General features: G+C 37.9%; 1 protein-coding gene across 6 annotated transcripts in view; it reads right to left on the bottom strand.

Moving 5' to 3' along the window:
• LOC147226309 (neurexin-3a-like) overlaps positions 1-25,376 on the bottom strand; it is a 201,896-nt gene that overhangs the window by 8,889 nt on the left and 167,631 nt on the right. For all 6 annotated transcript variants that reach the window (XM_086160549.1, XM_086160544.1, XM_086160545.1 and 3 more), the window contains 5 exons: positions 16,167-16,348; positions 14,153-14,324; positions 9,762-9,851; positions 8,972-9,279; positions 8,701-8,779 (listed from right to left, as the gene is read on the bottom strand). In XM_086160549.1, the coding sequence (XP_086016675.1) occupies positions 8,701-8,779; positions 8,972-9,279; positions 9,762-9,851; positions 14,153-14,324; positions 16,167-16,348 (831 nt within the window). The remainder of the gene's footprint in view (positions 1-8,700; positions 8,780-8,971; positions 9,280-9,761; positions 9,852-14,152; positions 14,325-16,166; positions 16,349-25,376) is intronic.

The following is a 25,376-nucleotide window of genomic DNA, read 5'->3' as shown; positions in this document are numbered from 1 at the left end:
ACAGTCTCAATTTGATTATTACTGAGTCGTTACATTAAATAGCTTGCTAATGTGCATAGTAAGATCCGCGTAACCATTACCTTTTATTTGATAATATGTTTATCCATTCTGATACTAAAATTCAAGCGCTATTTTAAGCTGAAGAGACATACGATATCTGGCACGCCGTTCAGCAATCAATTTGTGAATCAATATCAGTTTGGACATGATCTACTTCTGATCTTCGAATTTGTGACACTCTGTGTTCACATTGCGTTTAGATTTAAGACTGTGTCGTAAATGTAGGATTCAAACACATATCTCATGCTTAGAATTTTAGATTTTAATCTGGATATTATCATTTTTTTCTGCATAACTATAGGTTGGATTTATCGTTAATTTATTTATGCAGTTGGAAATTCAAAATCATTAAGGCATGCCAGTGTGTCAGCAATACTTATAAATAGCTACATAGTGCTTTGTCAATAAACTTTTGCTAAATGAACTCTTAGGAACATCTTTGTAACCTGAACTTGATATATCAATGCATAATTTAAGAACACATTCAATAAATGATAAGAAGACATATTAAAAAGGTCACAAATCAAGTCTTGAAAACTACATTGAGATTTTTGACAAATGTGTACCATTATTATGTGCTAGTTGTGAAGATCCTTGTAATAACATTTAATATGTAAGAATAAGCCCTTATAAGATTCAATAACATTACAAATGTGAATAATAAACATGTTTATAGTGAGATTGTACAACATTAAGAGGTGCCTGTAAGAAACCTGTTGACAGTCTGAACAAATGTACAATTCGTTCATTCATTAGCGGTACAATGTACAATTCGTACGTACGATTATAACAGCTTATTTGTTAAGTCCAGTTTCTTTATTCATTTTGTCAGCGGTAGCCATTGGCAACTTGTGTGCTTTTCTTTGTATTGCATGCTTTACTATTATGTACCTGTTATTGCAAATTGGAGTGATTATCATCAATTCATATTAAGAGATAATGAATTATAGATAAAGCATGTATACATGGTATTAAGTTACTCAGTGTGTGACTTTTCTTTGCTATCATTGGCAATTATGCAAAGCATAAACTACCAACAGGTTTCTGATTGGCACATGTTCATGTTTCTCAATCTGAAATCACTTAAATGTTTTTATTATATTGTTTGATGAGCTTTTCTAATACTGTATACCGATGCTGACAATGCCACGAGTTTTCACTGAATAATGCCAATCACCTTTGGTGCCTTTCGATTTAATGTAACGTACACAGGAATAAAGCTTTGAGATCAATCTTCAAGTTTCACAAAATGCATCATTGAAAATAGAAATTCAAAAGGAGAATAAAAGAGAATATTGCCAACTTACATCAACATATTGCCCGCATGATTTAAGCAGGAAGAAAAGAATTTACAAAGGAAAAGTTGTATAACAATGTTGATAGCCACTTTGTACCGTTACAAAAAAATAATAATCATTTTTATCCATTGGAGAGTGTGTTCTATCTTAAACATGACAGTACAGGGAGGCAACAACACACACATCCACACCACATAACATAAAAAATAAACACCATAATTCTGTTTTTATATTTTGTTTTTTTTCCTGGTAAATAATTTGTTTTTGTTTTTCTTTTTTACAAAAAAAAAATGCGTATCTACATTTTTTTTCCATTGCGATAGACCTCGATAGTATCTAAAATCTATTCATGTTAAGAGTTTTTGCTTTAAATCGTCATTTGTTCTTTAGAGTAGAATGGATGGATCGCTTTTCTTTTTTATTTTAAAGAAGTCTAAAGACAAGGGAGCAGGTGAAGAAGGGGTGGGACCTATGAACATACTACATAGGAGATGAGGGTGATGAGGGTGACAGTGTAAGTCAGTTGCCATGTCCATGTAAAGGCAGTACGAAGCGGTCGGGCGGCATTAGAGCTTTTGGCTGTAAGGAAGGGATGGGGATATACAAACAATGAGCATATACATGCCCATCTACATAAAAGAACAGAAGAACTCTAACACTGACAGGTCTGACAAACCCTAAACTGCAACTTCTTAGCCATGCAATTCTTTTTTTTTTTTCTTACAGTCCAAAATATTATTCATTTAAAATTACTTTGTTCTATCAAAATTGATTTAAAAAGATAAAAATCTGAAAAATAGAAGATAATATGTCAGAAGTGGATCTGGAACTGCTTTGCCTACTAATTTGTGAGTTTGAAGTGGATAAAAGTGAGCTGATTAAGCATTTCACATTATCTGATATGAAATATTTGATACAGAATATACTGAAGGAAAAGAAACACACACACACAAGTTAGTCATTGAAGAAGTTCCAAATCCAAAAAGGTCAAATTATGACAAAAAAAAATCAATCACAGAGATTTAAGTTTTATCCAATTCATGAGAAAACAAACATGATCAATAAGCCAAAAACCATAATCAGAACCAAAATACCATTGATTGATTGGATTAATACAAAAAATATGACCTGTTAAAAGCTACCAAATGAAAAAAATGTTAAGATGAACGAACAAAGCCATTTAAAAAATTTTTTTTGCACACACTACAACCAGATGCACACAATAAAGAAAAAATGAAAATAAAAAACAGACATGGTTGAGAGAGGCTCTCGACACGGGGCCGGGCTCCTCTCTCTCAAGTGTTTCTGGATGACAAATCAATCAGTGTGTTAATCTTTAAACATGAACCGGCCGTGCAGTCTGGGTGTACATCAGAGAGTGACGGAACTGGCTGGGAATGGGTTCGCGCTATTTACTGTCGCGGGTTTGTTTTTAGTCGTACTGCAGGATGTTGATGCATGCTCAAAGTAAGTTGCATTTAGGGAAAGTAGAAAAAAATATCACAGGGAACTGAAACGTGTGACAGACTCTGTGTCCCAACTGCTCGCTGCACAATAAAAAATAAACACTCGATTTTCATTTCAATGTTTAGATTTGACAAACTTTTCCCAACCCAACTGCCATCCCCTTTTTCCTAGTTGACTATTTGCAGTACACGGTTGGGATACAGGTTGATTTTAACTCATAGTGCAAGGGAAAAAACACAAAATTGAACGGAAAAACATTTTACCATACAGGACTGTCTCAGAAAATTTGAATATTGTGTAAAGTTCTTTATCTTCTGTAATGCAATTACAAAAACAAAACTGTCATACATTCTGGATTCATTACAAATCAACTGAAATACTGTATTGCAAGCCTTTTATTATCTTAATATTGCTGATTATGGCTTACATCTTAAGAAAACTCGAAAAATCCTATCACAAAATATTAGAATATTATGAAAAAGTAATTTTTGTTTTTTTAATTGCATTACAGAAGATAAAGAACTTTATCACAATATATTCTAATTTTCTGAGACAGTCCTGTATAGTGTTATGTGCTGATGTACTATCAGTGAAATGCATTGGATTCTGGATTTATGGCAAAGTCAAACAACGGGATTGAAGCTGATATCAGTAACCTTGTGGATATCAAATCGCCATATTTGACGGCAGCGGAGGTTTTCGGTTTATCCATCTATCTCATGATCTACAATCACTATCAGCACAACAGATGAATTCATTTGTTTTGACGAGATGTAAATAAAAGGGATGCGATTTTTTTCCTCATCCAGAAAGGATGACCTGTGATCCAATCCAGAGATCCCATAGGAATTCAGTTACCGATTTTGGGTTCAGGCTCAATAACGGCTGCTCCCATTTCAGTGCTCCCAGTTCTGAGAGAGATTTGGCCCCAATTAGGCTCATATTTTTACGAGTTAATATGTTGATACACGTCCAAAAAAAAGAAATATTTAGGTTTAGCGTCTCCATATGGTTTGAGCTAACAGTTTGCAGAAGTGGGAAGACCTCTACTTCAGAGGTCTAATAAAATCTTTCCATAACCAGTTGTCTTTAGTAAACCAGAGATCAGCCGTCTTACTAACCTGAATTTAGAGTCAAACCATTGCAAATCCCCTTTCTATATGTTGAGAAACTTAAAAAAAAAAAACCTGACATTAGCTTCAACCCTGTCTTTGGGCACTTGAGTCAATATTGACATCGGTCTGCACACACATGCAAAACATATGACGAGGGAGGAATTCCATAAGATGGCATTACTTTGGGCGTATTAAATAGAAATATGGTAGCTTGTAAAAGAACTGCAACCTAAAAGACTCAGCCAATCGTTTTGAAATATATAATTGAGCACTGCACCAGCGTAGAGGTGAAGTGCCAGTATAAATTATATGTCATTATTTTAGTATGACCATTAGATATGAAAATCTTTAAATGCCGTTTAAACAACAGCCCAGTGAAATGTACACATATTGTTATTTTTTTTCAACACATTCTATGAACTAATTAATAATTCATTTAAACATTAATACTGTGGAGTGTTTTGGTTTTATTGCCACATTGTCGTGATTGCTACGGCCTTTAACGCTCAACATATAAAATATCATTTTCTTTACGACACCAATGACACACTGCAGAGAAACAAATCCTTTCAACGCTGCTTTTTCTCCCCCTCTTTTCTTTTTAACATTGTATTTATTGTATTCACACCAAATATGAATATCCCAATGCAGGAAGAGGCTTAATGAAACCACTTACTCTTTACTTTTTGACTGATGATTGAATAAATTTAATGTTTAACTCAGTATATTGATTAACCAATTTTTTGTCAATGACTGGATGAATTCTGGTGAATTTCAGAATATATGGATGAATTTGATGTTTTGGTCAATTCCACTTTTTTTCCATGTGACAACAGATGGAAATTAGATATGTAGCCTTAAACTCACTGCACACTGTTTTGTGTGTTACTACAAAATCTTGCATTATTACTGTAATCATCATTTTAAGTAAACGGCTCCATTAAACATTGGGGTTATTTTAGTTCAGTTTTAGTCTTCACATTGTCAATGAAATGAAATATTGTGTTTGCAATTGACGTGAATTAAGGTGAAAATAAAATTAAGATTCTTCCTTTTCGTCAAATCAGTCCCTAAATTGGAAGGTGAAAATGAAATTTGTGTCAGTGTGATAAATAGTCAGATTTTCGATTCTCTTGTGGAAAAATGAAAATGTTGATCACATTCCACCAAGAATGACATGCATTTTGAAACTTCATTGAGGTCTCATCAGTCCAGAGACCTTAAGTTCATTTATTTGGTTATTGTATCAAGTGAGGTTTGTTTGCATTTTAAATCCCGGCAGTGCAGCAGTGAAGGTCGCAGGCTGTCACTACATTTATTGACTAGCTTTCAGGTTGCTCAAATTAATTGTTGTTTTTAAAAGAGCTGCCTGGAATATTTAGTATTTCATCCAGTCCTTTTGCAAAGAAGAAACATGCAACTATGCATTTTAAAAAGGGTGTAAAAGTCAAGAGCCATCTTATGTAATTGCTAAAAATTCACCAAAAAGGGGGACATGACAAATACACAACAGAGAACAGTATCACTTGACCACTTTTCCACAAAGACAACAACAATTACGCACACCAAAAAAATTAAGACTGGGTCATTTGACCTCACTACGACCTCAAACGTGGTCTCCAAATAAAACACAAATGTGGACAAAACACTCCAGTTTGTCTAACTGCAAGGCCATGGGAATCAGGGAACAGTTCATGCAATCCAAAAAACATGCGATCACATTCACAAAGGTCAACCTAAGATGAAGAGATTGTAATATCATGATAATTAAGGTAAAACCAAAATGTAAAAACACCCCGAAACCAAATCACATGAAGGCATGTTAGACCCATTGAAGCTACAAAAATTGAACCATTTTCAATGCAAATGTGTAAATAAATGAAACATCTTACATTGATTTGCACTTAAACCTTAAATCATATTTAACTGCTCGCAAGCCCATGAATTTACTATGGCAAATTCAATCTTTCCCAAAAATATAAAGAGTTTTTTCCAATAAATTTTTGTGCTAAAAAAGCCAAATTTTATTGACCATGATTGATTTATGAAAGCACTAAAAAGGGTAAAACATCCAAGGGGATGAATACTTATGATAGGCGCTGTAAATATAGATGGATAGATAAAAAAATAAATTCCCAATCATTTCCAATTATTTTATTCACTTACAATGGCTCTACTACACCATCTCAAAAGCTAAGCTTTATGGTGGCTAAAAAACATTTTTATGCCAATTGAAGATGCAGCGCAGTCTAAGGACAGCGGCTGTTGCTGAGTAAAAGTAGAGCTTTTCAAAATACTGTTTTACTCAATTTCAAAAGACAGTCGCTGTGAGAAATACAAAAAAATACCAATCGATGGCATAGAAATATTTAATGGCCTATGGTTGGCTTATAAAGTAAAATAGAAATAATTGACATGGTAAAAATAAATGCCATGGAAATGCCGAATAGCCTCCATTAATACCACGCCACAAAATATGAGACAAAAATACAATGAGGTTGTTGAGCGTTGTCGGGCAGAGCGGAGAAAAGCAAGAATAAATGAAAGTAGAAGAAAAAAAATTGTAAAAAAATAAACACAGCTCGGACGACAAAACAATACGACCAAGGAATTTCCACTCCACAGAGCATGCCACTGAATGTCCACACCAAAGGGATGCTGGGGTTAGAATGGTGTGAATTTCTGTGTAAACACATGACTGGATGACTGGGGCCCTTTCTTTGTCTTTCTTCACAAATCCCCATGAATCTCAGAATACACAGCACAGTTTGAATCCCATTTACACCTTGACTTCTTACAGGGTGTTTGAAAAAATTTGGGAATGACTTCCTGGAGGTGTGCAGGTATATACATGTATATATACACCCACACACACACACATGCAAAATATGTGAGCTAAATTTGGTGTAATTTTACAAATCAATAAAATCCCCACAAACAGTGGATTTATTGCAGATATGCTTTATAACATGGTGTTCTTGCGATCATCTTTCCCATGTATCTTTAATACATGTATTATTCTTACTGTATTTAGCTAGGTTTCAATATGAAAGGAATATCAAAATTCATTGAATTATAAAGTTTAATTCAGAAATATCATGACATTTTGCATTATTAAAATGAATTGGCAATTTTTTTATGAAATAGTTATAACTGAAGAATGAACACAACTATCTGGAAGTAAATAAATAAATACAGAACACTCCTTCAGAAATTCCCAAATCCTTTCAAACGGATTCTCCAAGTGATAGCAATGCTCTGCTGTTTTGGATTTTCTATTAGTTTGATACAAAAAAAAAAAGAAAAGAAAAAAAAAAAGACAGAATAAAAATACACCTAGAAGCAAAAGTATGACCCAAAAAAAATGCAAAAACTTATACACAGAAATTCAATGATATCTGTTCTCTATTACACGTACTGACAATGCAAGCATCTAAATATGGGGAAAACACTTATGGAAACAAATTGCAAAAAAGAAAACGACATCATTCTTCAGTTAATAATAAACATGGTTCTACCATGAGAGTGATGGGAGCGGTGGATGGCAGCATCGGTGGTTTCTCACGGTTCACCTTTATACAAATTTTGCACATCTGCGATCACGACTACTAACTCTTATTTGATCTCCTAACAGACAAAATTTGTATATGTCTGCAGGGCAACCGTGTTAACCACATTGAACGACCCCCATGGGCAAGTGTAGCTTGTGACGAGACACCCTCCGTTGTCAGTGACAACGTGCTACATTCAGAGGTGCAGTTTGAACTTTAAGGTCCAGGGGTTCACGGGAAAAACAAAAATAAATGTACATCTGTAGTCTTTCCCCCGAGCAAAATGAATTTATACACAATAAAAATCTGATATTTTTAATAGATTGAGCCACCTAATTTAAGAGACTGCAACATTTTGACACTTTTGTTTACTCATACACACTTCCATAATTGTTTCTTTCGATCTTCTTTTAGTGTAGTTTAATCTTTTACTTTCAGCCCCTCCAGTTTTCAAGTAATTTTGATTTAAATATTCAACTGGTTATTATTTGATATGGTCTTTTTAAAAGTTTTTTTTTTTTTTGCCAACAATCGCAAAATCCTATTGTTTAATGGCGTGCCAAAACCACAGGATCATTTTTAGATTTTTCACCAGTAATGCAAATGACCTGAATTGCTCTTCCAAGGTTATAAATGAATGAGTTGAATATATTCAGCATTTTGCCAGGAGTTTGTGTGGCACTTTCTGGAAACAGCCTGATCATTTTGACATTCTCTCAGCGTTACGGAGATTCTCAGTAAGCTAGAAGTGCTGACAGAAACAGCTGTCAACCATTTGGACTTTGACGATGGGTACAGTGATGTCATTTTAAAAAAAAAACGACAAAGTCTAAGAGAGGAAGAACTGGCACGCAGAAGTGTCGTTATCTGGTGAAAATAACTGCAGTATGTTTACTTGAATTATGCACAAGCGACAGGAATAACTGAAAAATTATTTGGTGTTCAAATATTTGCCTTTCAGAACGGGCCGTTGGATATTGTTTGTCCTTCATATGCATTTCTAGCTACTGTAACTGAGGAGTTTTGTGAAACCCCCGAACCAAACTGCGCCTGCAACTAAATCGGCTCTCTGACTATCGAACACACATTTTCGTCTCTGTTCAAATTAGGGCTCAAGTTACACTTAGACTAACCATGGGGATGTGATGCTTTGAAGCCCCGGTGCAGATGAATGGAAAGCACGAAGAAGGCAAGCAAATGCAAACTAACCTGTTTGACCTGTTTCACACTCCTCCAGGTCCTCGTCGTCACTCGAACACTCCGCAGATGACACGAGTTCATCTCCGGTCTGCTTTGAGGGACCGTGGCAGTCGTAAGATGTTGTGAGATGACAAGAGAACATGCAGAAAGGACGTTATTAGTCAGACCAAAACCGCACCTTAGCTGCCACAGAAAAGTCTAATTATTTACTGCCACCATCACATCATCTGCATACTGTATTTCTAGGAAGGGCATAAATATAGTGAGGTAGTGTTCACACCTGTATGGTTGTGGAGGATCTATGTTTGTGTGAGGTGGTGGTCGACATCATGGTCGTGGTCTCAATGAAGGTGGTGGACAAGTCCGACGGCATGGCTGTAGTCCTGGCCGAGCCCCCCACGCCGGGGACGTCGCCCACCAACCTCACGCTGCCATTTATCTTAATGTTGGGGTTCCCCTCGGCGGCCATGTTTAACACCTTGAGGCCGTTGTAATAGAGGCCAGACAGCTGACCCTGAAACGGCCGCCCACGATCACTACCGCCAATCGCGACCGTCGCTTGCGTGTTGAAAATAGTTAGCTGCCGCCCTGGAGGAAACATTCAGATGTGAAAAATTTTCAACACGGAGAAACCACGACAACATCAGTGTTTAACAAAAAGCAAGCATAATTATGGTGGTGCTCGGTGCAGCTAATGCAAATATCTGTTTAAACAAACAACCATTTGTTTTGGCCAATTTAGTCCTCATTTAAGACTTTCCTCACGTTTGTTTTATGCAAAGTTATTTGTTCGACTAAATAGCATATGATTCCATGAACAGTTATTGCATGCATTGGGTAATACAGTTAAAAATGAGAAGTCATAATTTTGAGCTCTAGAAAGTCTATATGGATGTATTATAATCTGTGTTAATACGAGAATGTCGGGTTTCTTACCATACAACCCATTTTTGTTTCACAAAGAGACCATGCACAAGGTTCAGCTACTCATTATGGAATTAGATATGCTTTTAAACAAATGTTATTCCAAGATAATGAATAGATAAGAATAGAAACATGTCTGAATTTACCTTTGTCCTGTAGCCACTCTTCTACTGGTCTGTTGTATTTGAATGGGATTTTCTTATTGGCCATTTGATAGCGTTCAATGTCACTGTTCCCTTTGGAGTTTAAAAAGACATTTATGAGGACATTTATTGAACCACCATCAGCAGAAAACAGCACTTTTACCATAAAAGTTTAACATCGACCTTTAAAATAATGTTTTTAAAGGGAAGATTACGTTCTTATTAAACACGGTTTATTTGCAGCACAGTCTGTGCTTCCTTTTTGATTTTAATTTGCTCCTCTAAATCAAAATCCCGTCTAATGTCCTCACGTCTATAAATAGAAGTTTTTGTAAATTATATGTTTTGCATTAAAATAGAAATATTGCATTTTAGAAAGCATTGGCAATGAAGGCTAACACATGATGTAATAATTCAGTCATAGGGTGTTCAGGAGGAAAGAACATCCTGCTAATTATCCTTGGTACTTCCAAAGTACTCGTCCTTCTAAAATATCTAATCTCACAGTAATATTTGCAATGATATACAGAACATCATTGAAACTTTGTTCTCACACTGAAATAGACTCTAGAAGATTATTATACTTTATATTTTCATTTTACGATATTATCCCTTATATTTTAAAAGAAGGTTAATATGTCCATAAGAAGAGCAATTTTCAAATGACTTAATATTTCGTACTGAAACTATGGCAACATTTGAATACAACAGATTGCATCCCTTGTTAAGTTTAGTACATGTTACCGGTATTTTCTGGTCAGGTAATTACATGCTGTCTCGAAGGCAAATTATTAATTTACATATTTTGAAAAAAAAACCATGCATAAATAGACAATGTGTGGATAATGGCATGGAAAATGGAAGGATAAAAAAAGGAAACTAACAATTTCAACAGCTTGTCTGGACTTGAGACTCCAGTTATGAATGTTCCTTCACAGGGTTGGATGGAAGAATTATCGCAGCCATGGCTACATGTGAAGATTTAAAGAAAATCTGCTGGATTGTGAATCAATGCTGTACATATCTATCAGTGGGAGACTTCACGGTTTACTCGGTTACTCTACAGTGAATCATCTGTGTCCATCTAGCCCTCTCCTCTGCATCCTCTTCTCTCACACCAACTTACTTCACGTCTTCTTTCTCTCTATCCATAAATCTCCTCTCAGGCTGTCTTTTAGGCTTCCTGCCTTGCAGTTCTAATCTCTGCATCCTTCTACATGGACCTTCACTATGTCCAAACCACCTCAGTCTGACGTTCTCTCCAAGACATGCAACATGGGCTTTCCCTCTGATGGACTCGTTCTTGATCCTATCCATCCAGGCGAGTTAAAATGAGAACCTAACTAACTTCATCTGTGCTACCTCCAGCTTTTCAATGTGCGTCTCTAAACCAGATAACATCTCTGGTCTTACCACTGTCTTGTGGACTTTTCCTTTCACTCTTGCTGACACTCTCCTCACATATCACCCCTGACACATTTCTCCACCTGCCTCAACCTGCTTGAACTCATTTCTTCACCTCTTTTCCACACTCTCCATTGCTCTGGACTGTTGTCTCTAAATACTCAAAAGCCCCCCACCCTCTTTATCTCTGCTCTCTGTAGCCTCACCATTACATGTGGATCCTTTTCATTCACACATGTATTTTGTCTAGCAGTGGCTGTCCATCGAAATACTGAACAGGAAAGGGCTCAAAGCTGATCCATGAGGTAGTCCCACCTTCCCCTTGAAGAACCCATCCTCACTCTCAATGCGTCTGACATGTGAACATTCCTACACATTAGAATCCCTATTTTGTCACTTTGCGACGAACCTGGAGCTTCATATCTTCATCAACATCAGTATCTATCGCTAAACCTAACCTTAACAAAAGATGTGTATTTTCCACATATTTCTGTTGTAAATAAGAAACCTCCTCCTCCACTGATGCTATACCCAAAGTAGACACTTCTCCAGGTGTGTCTAAAAGTGAAGCTCAAACTTGGTCGAAAAAAGACGGGGTGTCTAATGTGTCGGATTCTGACGGGGAACTTTCAGATTTCGTCAGTCAGGTGACGAATCGGGAGAGAGGATGTGTTGCCTTGAACTCCTCTGTCACACCTACAGCACACTTCATTACTGTCTCACAGCTCGCATACATGTCCTGCACCAGTCTAACATACTTCTCTACCAATCTAGACTGCCTCATAGAGTACCATAGTTCCTTTCATCATATTTTCATATGCTTTTTCTAGATCTACGAAAGGACAACGCAGCCCTGTGACCTACTCGAACCTTCTCTATCAACATTCTCAAATGCTGCATACGTAGTATTTTGTCTTGGCCTGAAACTATACTGCAATATCTTACTGATCAGCTCACATTGTATTTAAATAAGGGACAGTCGGAAAAAGACTGATGATAATACAAACAAGAAAGTCTACCTCTTGTCAAAATCTTCTTATTGTAGTAACGGGACTTGATTTGCTTCCCTTTAAGAGGTTTCACCTCTTATCCAAAAAGCTTCTTCAGTTCAGCAAAAACTCCAATGCTTTAGTCCAGTAGTCTTATAACAAAAGACCAGTAAATATGTCCCAGTAGGACCTGAAATTCTAATCTATCCTGTGGCTTCTTTTGCATAATTGAGACACAAGGTCTGCATATTTGGATAGATTAACAGTCAGTTCATACGGACACTTACAGGAAGGTGAGTGCTTCTCCATCATAGCAGCAGGGAGGTGTCTGATCACCCCCAAAGCCATTTTGCAGTTTGACAAGACCCCCAAACAACCAGGGCTACGAACCATTTTTAGCGAGAGGAAGCAGAAGGAGCCCTGGAACAGATGGTCCAAGCCCCAAAGAGGCATAATTGTGCCAAGATTTCCAAAGTGATTGGAACACCCTGCTTACTAAGTACTTTGGAAACTGCATGCAAGTACTTGTATGCTCATTTTGAGGATAATTGGTAAAAATAGCTTTGGAGCATCTTGAAGTCACTGAATGAAACCTTTGCAAAGCACTTAAGATGTTAACTTTTCAACTTTACAACTTAACTTTAACTTTAGAACCTGTTGAAAACTGATTTAAACTACCTATCCCGCGGCTTAATTAACATTATTTTTATTACATTCCCGTTTACTATATTAACCTGAATTTGCTATTTCCACATTATGTCTGCCCACTTCAGCCCTGACACAGAAGCGTGTCTTGTCTCAAAACAGAAGGTCGGGCCACTTGCTTCAGCCAACAATTTTGGTCTCCTCGGCTGTCGGTACCGTTTCGCAGTGCGGCAGTCGAAGTAATGACTAAGATTTAGATTCAGCACTGCATTCAGTATAAGGTTCCACTGACACGTAAAATTTACACAATCAAAAAAAGTAATTAAAGTTCCATCCAATATCCTTCCGCTCGAGTTTGGCTCTTAAAGCAGCCGCTTACTTGCTATGCATGTTAGCATCTGTGTCATTGGTTAAGAGACAGATATACTGTAAAATATAAATAATATCTGAAAAGGCATAACTGCACTCCTTCTGTTCCTCTCTGTCTACTCTATTTTTATAGTCTTAAAAAGGGTGTCCGTATTTATATTCATGTCTCACAACACTGTTCACAAGATCTGTCTATTCTAGTCATGCCAGATTTATATTTTCATTTCTATATACATTTTATACACCTGAGCCATGCCACCTCCATAAGTTAAATTTAGATAATCTATTGGGCTCACATTATATTCTGCTTGACTCTCTCCTTGTAAATGTTGTTTTTATTGTGAACATGTTACAGAGCTGGAAACCAAATCTTGTTGCTCCCAAACAACAATAATCCCTATTCTCTTCTATGTTCTATTCTTTTGTGTGCTGATCAAGTTTCTGATACTTTGTAAACTACATGCAAATTATATGTAAAAAAAAAAAAAAATCATGGTAAAAGACATACATTTATGAATCTTAAAAAGAAGCAAAAAAAAACAAAACAAAACTGTAAATGATATGTATTTGTGAAATTAATGTGATCATCAATAAGACAGAAGATTTAAAAATGAATAAATAATCCACTGCAACTCTAGCAACATGCGTTACTTGCTGGAGTCTGTCATACATTGTTGTTGAAAAGGTTGCAAAAAAGTTCTGCTCAATACGTTGGCAGAAAAGGGATGGCGGATTTGGACCTTAATTCTTTTTAAGCAGATGGGTGGTAGCTGAAATAACCAGGTAGGTGAAATAATAAGCAGTAACTAAATCGTCCAGAGCGGCACCCTTTGTCATATTATCCCTTCTTGATACTATTGGTTACAGATAATATAACCAAGTATTTCAGTGGATGGTTATTGACACTTTTTATGATGACCATGTTTAGAAAGATGTAAGTGGAAGTAGAAATTGTAAAATCAGTAGTGGGGGAAATGCAAGTTGTACCTGTGGGGAAATGTTCATTAATGGACCAGTTGTCCACCTGCAGCGTGGCATTTCCACCATTCCTGGTGAAGCGCACCACATGGTACTTTCCATCGTTGACAGGGGTGCTGCTCTCCTGCACGCTGATATCCACTGTGCCGATATTAAACGTCACACCTATTTTGCCTTGTTGCTGAAATGAGAGACAGACCAATTGGCTTTGCGTTCAAAGACAAGGAGCTATTAAACGTGAGATATATTTCAGCATCAAACCTTAATTGCACACTTCATGGAAAGCACACCAGCATATTACTCCACATTAAGTAAAGCTCTTTTTATTTTTTTGTTTATTATTTCACCATTTAATCAGTCAGTCATTACATAGCGCTTCTCTTGCCTGAATTTTCTTTCAATTTTTTGTATATGCCTGTTGCATAATATATATGTTTATAAGGTGAGTGTATTGTGGAGTAAATTGAAGTTTTTGTATCTTTTACACACGGAAATAATGGCATGAACAAAAGGGCTCCTTACGGGTAATGCAAGATTAAACTGGTAGTCATTTAAACAAAGCTTTCCTGAGGATTCCGAAAGTCAAATTTCTTTATCTACCGTTGAAAGTTGTTAGCAATAACAACAATTAAAATCATAATTATTGAGAATTTTCCATCAATGAGAGAGATATCAAAAGAACGTGGATTAAATAAACATGAAAAGTTTTTGTGTTACCCACTACATGTTTTGGGGATGCATGTAAGACCTTAACGGAGCACCAGACATGCAAAGGACTTGATTGAGTTCAAAAATGTTAAAAACAGTCGAGTAAATGGTGGAGGGGATGTAGAAAGAGGAAAATCCTCCATAGGGATAAGTGACAGATCAATTAAAGGATATAGATGCAGGCACTATGATGGTGACAGATATTTTAATAGACCGATAAATGTTCTCCACTTTTATAGTGCTTGGACATGGCTTTACATCAGATTTCATGTTCACCACAACCGCCACAACCGCCCCAGATTAAAAATATATATATTAAGATGTATTAAGAATGACATCAACATCATTTGTGTGGGATCAAACAATGGTTTGCTCAGACTGAATTGCCCTGAACAGAAAACAGCTCCTCGATTCACAGAATGTGTAGGAATATGGATCTTAAGCAATTCAGGTCTGAACTCAGAAATAAAAAGAATGTCAGGGACTGATGATCTGCACAGCATATAGAGGTGGTTTAAGCATATTAACAAAGTTTTAGATATTAAAATGCTAATAGTGTAACAACTGATTTCAGTGTTTTCCAGCAGAGAGCAGCACAGACCAGCACAGACCTTCCTCTTTCATGTGGAAAGTGTGTGTCAATGAACCGCAAAACCAATGTGTGCATATATTAAAAAAAAAAACATAAATACTGTTATATGAAAACAAGTAAAAAAATAAAAAAATGAAAAAACTGGCCCATTTTGATTACTTTTCTAAAGGATATTAGGGATTTAAATGTAAATATTTTGAGAAAGTCCTGATTTTTTTATTTATTTCACACTTTTTAATATTTTTTTGCTAACTTTTGCTGTTTTTCACCCATTATATCTATCTATATCTATATATATATATACATATATATATACATATACAACAACTTTTCAAGATTATAATTATTCTACTTGCTAATTTCCCTTGTAATTTTATTGAAATTATACCCTTAATTTTTGTGAATTAAGATGTCTCATTAATTGTGCCATCAATCTTTAGCTCTCTGCTCAAAGCAGTGTTATAAGCAACACAATATATCATAGTCCTATTGAAAATATGTATTTCCGGCTCCAGCTAATTGAATTTTGTGTTCACCCTGAACCAACATAAATCTTTTTGAGTGCCCTGCTAAAAATAGACATGATTTAACATTTTTTTTCTGGGGGGCGGATGACAATAAAAAGAACAGTATGAGTCATTTTCTGTGTAGGTCAGTCTATCAGTCTATTGCACGCTCGCCCACACACCCACCCATACCTCAACAAAAGAAGTGACAACTCACTATGTGTAACATCAGATAGTCCCCGAGGCCTGGCGCGCTGTCGATCCTGACCAGAATGCCGTCTTTCAGGGACGTACTGAAGCCGACCGTCAGCCTGTCGGTCCGCGTGCTGGGTCTCTCATTGGCCGGCCACTTGAATGTGATGAGGCCTCCTCCTTTGCCAAAGATGTAGGTCGTCCCAGCTAAAGTACACAAAGAGAGGTTGCATGTGTGAGAAAACCTGCCATCCAAAATATCATAAAAGATATACACATGTACAATGGGACATAATCATAATTTATCTCTTGGGGAAATTTGTTCTCTGCAAATAACCCATCATGGATGAACCATAGGCACCAGGGACAGTAGAGAAATTAGGGGTTCAGTGTCTTGCTAAACAACACTTTGATACTCAAGGAGGAGCTGGGAATAAAACCAGGAATGTTTGGCTCCACCAAGCATAAACAACATTGTAGGGTAACATTTTGAGGAACAATATTGCATCAACACAAGTTAAAGTCTAATAGAACATTTTTTCTACGTGCTTTCCAATTCTCACATTTGAAATTCTGCGTGTGCTCGGTTGTCTTTGGGAATAATTTCCCTCTGCTATTTTGTTCCGGTGATGTATGTGTCTACCTTGCATCTTCTGTTTCACCTCTCAACCTGTAATTATCATCCCCTGATATATTGTCCGTTTTCTTATCTGAAAGGTTCTTTTAAAAGTATGTTCAAAGTTGCCGTTCGAGTTTCAGCCAAAGATTCTTCGTAATGTGGTTTTACGTTCACACATGTTGCATAAGCGTCTTTTTCTTAGGTCTTTTAAAGTGCTTTCTGTAATTTTATCCAAATTTATTTCCATTCACAGTGACTTCTGCACGCTGCACAAAATCACAGACACACCCAAAGGCCAGGTAATACTAATGGACAGGATGATGAAGCATCTCATTTCAGCTAATCCTCTCATTTCCCCCCCATTCTATTAACGCACACAAATGTGCAACAACAACAAAAAAAACAGTTGGGAAAAAAACAACAAACAGTTGGGACGTCATTCTATGATAAATGATGTGAATGTACTCAGGAACATTTATTCATTAATTACCATAAAGCTACAACCAGATTTGGTTGGGTTTTTACCGCAATGAAAAAAAAAAAAAATCAAGGAAATAAGGCCCAAACTGTCATCATGACTACATAATTAGAAAGTAACTGAGAGGGTATATGAATGCATAAAACTTTTTGCACATCTGTTGAATATATATTATTCTCCAATATTTATTCCGTGTCGAGTCACTTGCCATGAAATTTCTCAATACTGTGTAAACTTTCTGTGTACTGAATAACAATAAGTGTCTAAATGGACAATTGAATGCCGTGAATAGTCACAAATTATGTTGTGTCAGAAAAAATTCAAACGACAGCTGAAATGATTAGGAAATCATTCGTGCTCCTAATAAAGGATAAAAAAAGTGAAAAATGAATGTACTGTATTTGCGAATCCACATAAGTTGTCAAATACAAAAAGACGATTAAAAAAAAAAAGTGATTGCATTGGTTTCTTCCAATTTCATCCAACACTTGATATTTTTGACTTTCCTTGACAGTAAAGGACAACAGCCGGTGTTGGATGTGAGCGACTGAACGTCGCGTAGGCCTGATGCTCGGCAGCGGGGAGGCAGAGGTAGAGCAGAGCTTGCACTCGATTATATTTGCATTTGCGGGAGGCGACAGATGGTGAGTCTGAGGGTCCAAAAATACACGGGGTGTCTGGGAAAGAAACTGATGAGAGGTCTCATCATGAAGTCATTATTTACCAACGCCGTCTATACAAACATTAATACAAATAGATGTGTATAAAGCTGTGCACACTCAGACTTCAATGCACAGACAGACAAACACACACACACACACACATACATTGGAAGACATCTGGCCGACGCAGTTCGTAAGAGAGGCTGATTTCTTGAAAATAATCAAGTTGCAGTGATTACAACAGAATAGGATCGTCTCAATCATCCAAATTAATTCAACGCATCCAGACTCATTAGCATAAATAACTCTGAGAAGAATAACCGTCACGGAAGAACAGTACATTTTGTACGCTTTTTGAAGGGTACGTCATTGTAGATACGATTTACAGGGGTTGATAAGTTTGGATGGGGTTGCTGAACAATGTTTTGAGTTTTTTTCCTTTTTTGCTTAGGTTCAAGAAAACAAACATTAATCATGATGTAGCATAATCCTATTCCATGAATAATAACAGAAATTAAAAGTAGAAGAACAGAATCTCTCTGCTTCTCAGCACATTCCCCATGCCATCCTGTTTTCTGAGTCTCTAAATATGAAAACCCACTCTGCTTCCGCCCATCCCTTGCCTGACTACATCTTTGATGCTCGACCTTTTCCCGACTCCCCCTCGTACCTGAATCCTCCATCATGGGTCCAGCTGACTAACCATGATGGGCCTGACATAACCTTAAATTCGAATTAAGTACAGTATCCCTACAGGTTACAGAGGTTGCTGTACTTTGTTAAGAAGAAGAAATACCTTTATTGTCACATACATGGAGCACAACATCAGCGAAAATTGACCACTGCATCATGGATGAACCATGAACCATGAACAGGAGGAATGTTCAGTTCCAAGGACGACCGCTATAATCCCCTGAGCCATGCTGCTTGGGAGGTTAGGGCCAAGCCTGAGGTAGATGCCTGGTTGACCAATTCAAATATTGGTATATGAAGTCCAAAGTAGCTAATAATACACAGTGCAGATCATATCGCTACTTTTTGGAACTGACATATTCTCATTCAGGGCTCCCATGGGATTCAACCCCGACAGCACAAATAAGGGAACTGGAGCGCCCTTCATAACAGCAGACCTGAATGATTTCTGGAACAACTGTGGCTCGAGGATTGAGGAGTGATCACGTAATGGACTGGTGTTTGACTGGCATGCCGGACAGAACAGAAGCGCTCTTACGAGCCTTTTATAGAGATTAGAGAAGAAAGTTTGTCAGAAATATCATTTCTTTGTGACATCCTTGTTCATTTGCCTGAAAAAATTCTGTCTCTTTGCCAGGATGCTTGAAACCTGCCAAAAACAAAGTACCGCAATGTGTACTGTAAAAAGAAAATAAAAAAAATGTTTTTTGACCGGTTTAGAGTTTCCAGTTGATCTTAACGTCAGGCCTTGAGATGTGTGTAGTTGTTTTGTTATAAACTAGCTGTATGTTATGAATGAACTTAAAACCCAATGAATTGCACTTCCTGATGGAAGTGGCTTTTCATTTTTTCATGAATACAGCAAAAGGGCTGCCAATTGACTCCAAAGTGCAAACTAATATATACGGGGTGATAAAACTGAAAGTGTCTCATTATTTTGTTTTCTTTCATTCATTAATCATCCACATATTGGGCTAGAGGTGGGATACAACTTCAACCAGGTTACCTGTCAATCATAACACCACATATAGAGACACCAACTCATCCATTTATTCACATGTTTTGGCAAAGTTTGGGGTCTCTGATGACTCCTCTGTGTGTTTTTGGAATGCGGAAGAAAACCCACACAAAAATGGGAAGAATATGTAAAATCCCAACGGAAAGGCCCCCTGCAGGAATCCAATCAGGGACCTTCTTGCTGTGAGGCAGAACTGCTTTCATTATAAAATAACTATTTTCCATTGATGCGGTGTAGGCTGTTTTAATCCAAATTTTTTTGGTGGTGTGTGTTTGTGTGTCTCAGGCTGGTTCAACTGGAGGAAATGGTTGGGTATCTGATTTAGGACATAAATGTGGTTCTGTACGATCAGGTTTAAGTTGACCATAAATTCCCACGGGTCTAAGAGTGAGTGGGTGTTTCTATGTCTTGCAACTAATCCAAGCACAGAGTTGTAGGTGGCTGAAAGAATTTGTTGCCTCCTCTCTTGAGCACTGATGTTTCCAATTTGACGTTGATGGCTTCTTTTACTGCTTTCTCAAACCGTCTATCCTCCCCTGCCAATGCGGGGACATTACGGTCTTCGACCAAGGGACCCTCGCCCTTGACAGTATTCTGCTGACACCTTTAAAACAACTACTTTGACCCGGATAACCGGGAAAACCTTTCCAGACGTTTCACTTAATTACTCTTCCAGCGGCAGGTTTAAATTATGCAATTTAGCATGCATCGTTCCTTGAAGTCAAGAAAATAATCGCTCGTTAACTCCTTGGTACCCTTGTGACTTCATCGTGAAAGTCAACTGTACTTTTGGATTGAAAGAAAATGTTAAATTTAAAATAAATAAATCACTTCCTGAGGGGATATGGATTTAGGGCAAATCTTTCGCTCTGTTTCTCATTAGCATGTCTTTATCTGGGGACTCTCCCCAAGATGGACTGAAGCTCTGGTTGAGACATCCAAAGGAATCCCCGTGCCAGACTGCACGTATTCCCTTTAGTTTATTCCGGGTCAATGATATGGCCTCCAACTCGACATGCCTGGAAACCCTCAAACAGGAAGCGCCAAGAAGGCATACCGATCAAGTGCTCCAAATTCCGCAATTGACTTCCTTGACTACTTCTAATGCCCAGTCAGACTACTTGAGGAGAAGACTTATTTCAGCCGCTATCTTATTTTGGTTCTTCTGACCCAAAGTCAGTCGAATCCTAATCGGAGCTTTGCTTCCTCTCCTTTTTCCTCAGGGCATTGACTGTCCACGTCCCTGCGGACGCTGCACTGGTCCGTCTCTCCTGTTCGAGTTCTATCCTACGCTCTCCCCTTGGAAAAACCCAGAGATAATTTAAATGGTTCTTTTGTGTAAAAAAAAAAAAAAAAAAGAAAAAGAAAGAGGACAAACCTATGTAGGTTGGCAGGGCTGGATAATTAGCGAATGATTTGAGTTCAAAAGCACAGCTATATATTTGGTATAGGATGCGCCTTGGGGGATTATAATGGGATTTTAAATGTGTTAAACTAATTAGATACGGCTTACTTTCAACCAATGTTGAAAAGTGATAAAGATCAATAAACCATCTAAATATACCATATTATATCATACTTTCTGCTAATTGTCATTAAAATGTTATTTTTATAAAATGTTGAATTTAGAAATTTAACGACAGAGCAAATGACTAAAAGCCACAAAAAAGGACTGCATAATAAGGTATAATGATAAAAAAATGGAAAAGCAAGTGAAATATAGCTGGTTGAGTCCCAATAATGTTAAATCATTCAAAAACCACCCAGACAGCTAGTAATAAACGAGACCATAGGATTTTACAAAAGCATGAATTCAATTTAAACAAATGTTAAATTAATTAAAAGGAAAGATCTGTGAGTCACTTCTCTTATTGATTTATATTTTAGAAAAAAGAGAAAACATTTAGAAACCAGTGCATCACATGACTTCTTGGCTTTGCAATGAACTGATAAATGCAAATCTTTAAAACTCACATCAAGCACGTGAAGAAGAGGAAACTCTTCTGTTTATCTCTCCTATTCTGGATTAGGCTTAATAGTAACTAAAAATTTAGCCACTCACCATGACCTCCCTTGAGCAGTGGGTGTGACCTGTAAATGGAAATGGGCGGAGGGTGTTGGTGGTGCCTGGTCACGTGCAGGTGGCCGAGCGCCACAAGAGGTCTACTCGTGTCAACAGAGCCGGGGGCCGAGTTCTGTGTTGCGGCGATACATCCAAGAATCAACCATCCCATCCAGGCTGCCTGATAGAGGGCCGGGAGGCTGGGACCCCCCTCTTTCATCGGAACACGCGGCGGAAAATCACCCGTGGGCCTCATGATGGAAACCATTTAAACAGAGGCACAGGATCAGTCTCATGGTTGACAAAAAAACAAAAGTAGAAAACACCTGTCAGCTGCCGGAGCTGCCGAGCCCCCTCGCATCAACAGGCAGCAGGGTAAAAAAAAAAAAAAAATCATAAATGAACTTTACTCTGCACTTTCCAGGTGATGTCTTTGAGAGGAAAGAGAATAATTTTCTGTTTTTCTGGATTTTAGCCCGAAGTAACTGGATTACAGTCAGGATGGATGGAAGACTCCCGCATCCTCCTCTGTGCAAGACTCAGTTTGATCCATTTGCCAGCTCACCGGTTGCCCGTATAGAAACCCCCCCCCCAACCCGCTCGCTCCAGACCCGTTTGCTTCCCCTTCTGTCTCTACAGAAAATCTACCACTCCACCAAAGTCATTGTCACGGTCTGATCCCATTGAATTGGAAATAACTTCACACCCAGATGGGTCAAGAGACAGATCACTGAAAATCCTCTTTGCTCCACTTCTGTACTCTTCACTTTTCCCCCTCAGTCTTCCTCTTCTGAGGCTTCAATCCACTATAATCACAATAGCAAGAAAAATCATTTTCCTTGTCCTTGCTCTTTTCGCCTATCGTATCATCCTCTCCGCTGTGCTCAAGTCTCCCGCTTCAACAGAGGACAACAGCAAACGGTCTGGATCTGGATCCCAGAGTGGCCACGGCAAGAGGGGGAGAGAGATAGAGGTTAGAGTGGGAGGGGTTTGTGGGAAGCGCTAAAAGAGAGAGAGAGAGAGGAAATCTCAGCATCCGTAAAGGTGGGAGGAGCAGCTTCGTGGAGGTAGATATAGAATACAAGTTTAGGTTGACTGAAAATGACCAAATACAGGGACAAAGAAAGTGTCTGCGGAGGGTTTGAATCGATTTGTGCAAGTTGTTACCCAGAAGTTCAAGAAGAATAATATGACTTTCGCTGCACCTCGTCATGTAGTCGGCTTCAAACTTTGGTTAGATAATGGGCGATGTCTCACGTTTGATTTTCCCGCAAGGCCCACAAGACTAAATCATGCACCGCGATCCAAAAACAGAAATTCCTCCCTTAACCATCCAGCCATCATCTGTTGCTTATCCTGCACTCAGTATAGCTGGAGTCTATCGAGGCTGTCATCGGGCAAGAGGCGGGGTAAACCCTGGACTGGTCGCCAGTCAATCGCAGGGCCACATATACAGACATAAAATCATTTGCTCATTCATACTCATTTTTCCCAACTCTCTCCCAATTAACCCGCTGGATGTTTTAGGAGTGTGGGAGGAACCCGGGACGAACATGCAAACGCCACCCAGAAAGGTCCCCTTGTCGGAGTCTTTCGTGCTGTGAGGCTCAATGTTCCCTCTAAGCTGCGCAACTGCGCAATTGCGCACTGCTCCCACACTCTCAGTTTACAAGAAAACCTATCCAGCGCATTGAGCGCACTGCAAATGAATTAGATATACAGGACTGTCTCAGAAAATTAGAGTATTGCGATAAAGTTCTTTATCTTCTGTAATGCAATTACAAAAACAAAAATGTCGTACATTCTGGATTCATTACAAATCATCTGAAATATTGCAAGCCATTAATTATTTTAATATTGCTGATTATGGCTTACATCTTAAGAAAACTCAAAAAATCATATCTTGAAATATTAGAATATCATGAAAAAGTAATTTTTGCTTTTTTAGTAGCATTACAGAAGATAAAGAACTTTATCACAATATTCTAATTTTCTGAGACAGTCCTGCATAACATGTTTTCTGTACCATTTTGAAGTGTGTTACTCAGTAAGTGACTGGTGTCCAGCCAATCATACGATACGATGCTATTACGCTACGCAGCCAATCACGGCATTGACAGTACTTGCACATGTGCTCCGCCCATACACGCTATATAACAATAATAACAGTGTAGCAGAGTTAAGTGACGCTAATGCTAACATGCTAGCCCGTTATCATGGCGAAATGAGCAGCGAATGTGATACGTCCACTCACCAAACCAAAGTAAAAAAGAAATGCGGTTCTTTTAAGTTGGACTGGCTGTCCCGGAGTATGTACAAATAGAAGAACCAGCAGTGAAATTGGGTGAGATTTTTTTCTTTTTCGAGTGTGAAAGGTCTGCTCTGCAAAACATGCAGCAAAGCTAAGATAGTAAGCGAGTTTTCTGACGGAAAATATGGACTAAATGGAAGCTATGATCCCAGGTGTGATACTGATGTGTGGCCACAACGTGCACATCTAATGTTGTTCATTGTGGTTCTCACTGTGCTCAGCGAGGTTGCCTGTATGCCCAGACATATGAACAATTAGCGGGAACATTGGTAAAGCTGCAGCGCTAACCCCTACGCCACCATACTACCCCCCTTTCAGGGCATTCCTTTCATTCAGTTTATTTGTCACGCTGCCATTAGAAGCAACTTTTTGATCTTAAGACTACTTCTACTTTATACAAGTAGTCATATTATCAGGCACTTTGTTTCAGCAGCACCACATAACCCAAAAGAATGAGAAAAAATACGCCCTACCTGCTGATACTAGTCACACACGATGATCATTTCATTTATACAAGTGGCTGCGATGGGAATAAACTTCCCAACACTACTTCTAGGTGACTTAGTCAGTTTCAACATTGGAGGTAATCTATATAGAACATTTATTTTACACTCACTCCAGGAAATTAACATGCTGACTGCTTGCCAAGCTCCTCCTCTGTGGAACCATCTCTCGATTTCGATCGGGTGGGCGGACACCCACTCTTTCTTTAGGAATAGGTTTAAAACCTTTTGAGAAAGCTAATAGCAAGGGTTAGGCTAGATTATTCCACTGAGGGATATTCCATGGTGCAGTTTTCAAATTTCTCCCACTCTTCCTACTCTGTCCGAGCTTACATCACTTCATTTCTCTCTCTCAGGGGACATGGCTCTATCTATCCCAGCATCTCACCAGGTGTCAAACATTTTTATTTCTTTTATTAGTACTGAAAGTATTATTTTGTCATTTCAGCTATTGTTACTGGTACCAATGGAAATCTCTCTCTCTCCAATTGTAAGTTGGACTGCATTTAGTTGTTACCATTAGAAAGCCAACCCGAGACAATGTGGGGATTGCCCAAATCTCTATTTGGTTCTTTAGATCAATCATTTTGAGGTGGTGGCAGTGATAACCCCCTAACCTAACCTGAACCTGAATGACTATGATTTTTTATTTAACTAGTGTCACTCAACTTGGTACTGATAACAATGGAATGACCACAGTTATAGTAACTGCAAGAATTTCTTTCATTGTTACCTTTATAATGGTAACTATTTCAGCCTTAAAACTTAAATTGCAATGTACTAAAAACGCACTTGAAAAGGAACCTTACAATGATTTTGTTGATTTGGATGATAAATCAGAAATACAGGAAGTATAATATGGTAATGGCCTGGTGTTTCAGTGATTCTT

This window comes from Fistularia commersonii, chromosome 15 (assembly GCF_037954325.1).
Source record: "Fistularia commersonii isolate RoL2024-O1a breed Wild chromosome 15, RoL_Fcom_v1.0, whole genome shotgun sequence".
In the NCBI taxonomy this organism is placed as follows: Eukaryota; Metazoa; Chordata; class Actinopteri; order Syngnathiformes; family Fistulariidae; genus Fistularia; species Fistularia commersonii.
Note: the sequence above shows the minus strand (reverse complement) of the source record. Positions and strands in the feature narration are given on the sequence as shown.